The 4,378-nt window shown below is 35.6% G+C and overlaps 1 protein-coding gene across 1 annotated transcript; it reads right to left on the bottom strand.

The window, feature by feature from the left end:
- Window positions 1–241: 241 nt before the first annotated feature.
- On the bottom strand, window positions 242–4,084 carry LOC117113865 (protein zyg-11 homolog B-like; the record flags this gene model as incomplete). The annotated part of the gene is made up of 5 exons (XM_033257370.1): window positions 3,948–4,084; window positions 3,262–3,379; window positions 2,544–2,597; window positions 734–892; window positions 242–403 (listed from the first exon to the last, which is right to left on the bottom strand). Coding segments are annotated over exons 1-5 (588 nt in total), but the record flags the coding sequence as incomplete, so codon positions are not given.
- Between the last annotated feature and the right edge of the window lie 294 nt (window positions 4,085–4,378).

Consider the following 4,378-nt stretch of genomic DNA (forward strand, 5'->3'; position numbering starts at 1 on the left):
TGATCATTGGCAGGTACATAGACTGATCAATGGCAAGTCTTTAAAATGATCAATAGAAAGTATTCAGAATGATCAATGGGATGCCTCCAGAATGACCAATGGCAGATCTCTAGAATGATCAATGGGATCTCTCCAGCATGATCACTGGCAGGTCCCAGGAATGATCAATGGGATGTCTCCAGAATCACCAATGGGAGGTTCCTCAATATCTAATGCATTCTAAAATCTTAATTTTACACACCTCCAGTATCTTTATAAACAGTTCCAAGCCACCTTCATTAACAAATATAGCACATGTTGATGGTGATTCATCAGTCAGGTTCCAGAGGGCGCTAAGAGTAAATTTCAGGATTATGTCAGCGGTCTGCATATCTGCTTTCTGCTTAACAATCTGCAGTAATTTCTTTAGAAAGAAACAACAAACAAGTGGTTTTATTAAAAAATGTGAACTTTAGAGTTGATTAATACAGGCCTCCCTCCAATCAAAGACCATTTTTGGGACCTGTGTTTCAATGGTCTGTAGCAGCTTTGGTCTCTAATTAGAAAAAAAAGACTTATTAAAATGGGACTTAATTGGAGGTGGTCTTTAATTGGAGGGGTTTAAAATTAGAGGGAGACCTGTATATTAGGTTTATAAAATAGAGTGTTAAGAATTTTTATCTTTAATTAATAGAGGTTGATTACTGTAATTAATTGATGGAATGAAAGGGCAACATGTGGTGAGGGCATTTACCTGCATATTCCTCTTTGTGCCCAGTTCAGCTGTCTGCTTAGTTGAGATCTTGGCAGCCAGAATGGAGCAGATAGCAACTGCCATTCGAATCATTGACTGGTCATCAAAAGCAAACAAGCAATCCATGACCATACGAGAGGCTTGGAAGCGATCAAAATCCTGCAAAGAGAACAACATTCCCTTAATCAACATTATTTTTATTGCAATAATATTAATAACAACAATATTAGCAGCAACAATTACAACAAAGAATCTGTTGTCCCACATCAGTGGAAACGAGCTCAAGTAGTTCCAATTCCGAAAGCGAGTCGTGTTCCCTTTTCATTGAGCAATATGAGACCTATTGCCATTACAGATCATTTCGCTAAGATTGCGGAACATTTTATCGCTGCTGACACAATTGCCACAATGAAGGTTAAGCTAGACAAGATGCAGTTTGGAAATCTTAAAGGAATTTCAACTAATCATTGCCTTATTAATATTTTAAATAAACTTCATAGCCACGCAGATACACCTCACGCTGTTTCATCTATTCTCTTAACGGACTTCTTGAAAGCGTTCGACCTCATTGATCATTCGATTGCAATCCGTCGGATTTTGGATATGTCTGTCCCTTCTGCTTATGTTTCTTGGATTGCCGAGTTCTTAAGTGGTCGCATACATCAAGTGAAATACCAAGGTGTATAAGAGACAGGAGTATGCATGACTCAAAAACACACAAGTTGACGTAGACTTATAGAATGCATATTCAAATTTCAAGCTCTATTTGTATTTTAATAAGCTGCTCCCTACTTCATGGTAGTATTTTTTTAAAATTTCATTGCATGCATACAAAAATAAGGCCAGTCAGACCTTTTGCAATTATATAGTCTTTGATGTTATTTTACGAAGAATAAACCCAAATCCAACAACAGGCAGGTGTCAGGAGACTTCCATTGTTTGACTTTGCTTAGAGTTTATGTGGAAGTGGTTGTGATTGCATGTTCGCATATATAAATAATAATATACTTACGACAAGTCCTAGAACTTTGGTTTGTAGAGATGCTTCAGACGGAAAGGACTGAAAAATAACCCCCCAGAAATAATGTTAATAATAATGATAAACGCATTCAAAAACGTGCCTGTAGAATCATCTTGGGTAAGGGGTATACCACATATGCAAATGCTCTGGCTACATTGCACCTTGATAGACTAAGTCACAGGCGTCGAGACCTTTGCTTTTCCTTTGCTACATCCATTATAAACCCCTCTTCAAATTTGTTTTCATTATTGCCTGTTAGAGGAAATGTTGTCCATAAATATAATACTCGTTCTGCTAACAAGCTCCGTAACATTGTTTGTAAAACGTCGCGCCACAGGAGCAGTCCTTTACCGTATTTGGTGAATCTTATTAATGACTATGATCTTGAGCGTTGAACTGTGCTCCTTTCACCTTTTGATGCTTATTAACGAATTTTTTTTCCACTTTGTAATCATGAAATGTAATTCAACTCTTAATGCGTACGCATTAATGAGCTGCCATATTTTATGAAATTGTTGTTGTTTTGTGGTTTTTGAATAAAGAAATACCGAGATAAGAAAAAAAAATGCTAATTACAAATAAAACAAATATTTTTTAATATTTCTTTTGCATCCAAAAGCAAGTATAGACGCCAGTTACAAGTTGAATGATGCTTTATAAACTAAGTCTCATTATGAAGCCTAGGGACTTACCAGGGAAAATGCATTGAGCAACTCTTTCAGAATGGATATGGGTCCTATACAAAACTTACAATCATTATTATTACTTAAATTAGAACTGTTAACTTACCACATCCTGCAGAATGCGATCACTACACATGGTTAACAGCGCATTTTTCTGAAGCTGCAAAGACAAAAACATTATGTGTGCAATATATTAAAGATATACATTCTGAGTTGAGGTATAAATTGTATATTCTTACATATAAGACAAGGTTAAAATAGCAAATTTCTATCGAAAAACAAGGTTTGTCTCATACGCATAACACATGCAAATTTTTTATTTTAAATCATGTTCACCTTATGTATGGATTGTCTGTAACACGTGAATTAACTATTAATGAAATAAAGCTACTAAATGTAAACACAATTTTAAATGTGGGGAACTAAGATTTCAATGAACATTCAAAAGCCCATAAAAAGGTAGTATTTGGAAGATTGACCCTACACATGGCTTCGTTTTTAGCTAGCTGGAGGCAGTATTAAGACAATAAAAAGCAGCTTAAAGTAGGAATACCAACAATGAAACAAAGGGTTCGTCTTATACGCCTGACATATAAAAATTGTCCAAAAAACTTCTCAAACTCAGGGGTTATCATATACATGGATCACAATATATGCCAGTATACGGTAATATCAATATTTGAATTAATTACTTTGTATATATAAGCATGTTAACAGCTTTCAGTTGAAAATTAAAACACTACCTCACCAACAGATTCTCTAATTTCTTATGGTTCCATTACTGCTTAAAAAGAATTGATGACAAATCACTTTTTTAAGATTACCTGTTGTTGATCAGGAAAATTGCGCATGGCTTTTAATGTCAGCTCAATCATTGACTTCAGTATGGAAGGATGAACCTCCTCCCCGAGTTGCAGTTTTGTTAGGTTATACAGACAAGCACTAGAAAGAAAATGCAATTATGTGATTAAAATATTGCTTTATGGATCTAACTCAAAAATATAAATATTATCACAAATACAAATATATATTTTCCTAAACATATCAACTATAAAAATATTTTATTGTCATAAGTCTATTATCATTCAACATTTGAAATAAAGCTTCATAAAATGTATGCAGTAGAACAACAACAAAATATACTGTGAAATGTTGTAAAATTAAATTAATGTTCAGACATGGTCCATGAATTCTTAGGAGGGGTGGGGGTGTCTAGGTGCCCTGGTGGAGTTCAGGGGAAAAACACCTGTTAGGGTTAGGGGTGAGGTTCATTGGAGCTGGTGCATTCTAGCATTTAATGGTGAATTTCATAATTTTGATGGATTTCTCAAATGCACATAACGGTTGGTTTGGTTTACTAGTGGGGTTGCTAGGTAATCTCAAGCAAGTCAACAGGATAAAAATCTGTGGATATTTATTGAGAGTTGAAGGGAGAAGCATCAAGAAAATTCACCCTTGTAAGAAGCTATAAACAATGTGATGGAATATAATTAAAATAATTTAAGACTACCTGGCTGCCATCTGTACTCCAAGGTGCATACTGTGAGCCCTCATACCAGGAAGAACAAGCTGTAAGAGATGGGTGAAAATGTATACCGTAATCATTATATTTCTTAAGTTGTCCTACTTGCTACTGTACATTCTACACAATGGGATCAACCGTAAGTCCTGTCTCTTATACACATCTAGATGTGTATAAGAGACAGATGTTATCCTGCCTAAAGATGTTTTAAATTAAAAAAAATATTGTCATGGGCGGCACCTGTAGGGGTAGCTTTTGGGTTACATCTATCGCCGCCAGGGTTGGCGCCTATATTTAGTGGTTAGCCTTGAAGTTACATCTATCGTCAGGGGTTGCACCTATATTTTTAGGTATAGCCTTGGGGTTACATCTATAATCAAGGGCTGTATTCATATTGGTGGTAGCGTCCATAGGCCCAA

This window comes from Anneissia japonica, unplaced genomic scaffold, assembly GCF_011630105.1.
Source record: "Anneissia japonica isolate Jap-2015-1 unplaced genomic scaffold, ASM1163010v1 scaffold13677_len23069_cov130, whole genome shotgun sequence".
Classification (NCBI taxonomy): domain Eukaryota; kingdom Metazoa; phylum Echinodermata; class Crinoidea; order Comatulida; family Comatulidae; genus Anneissia; species Anneissia japonica.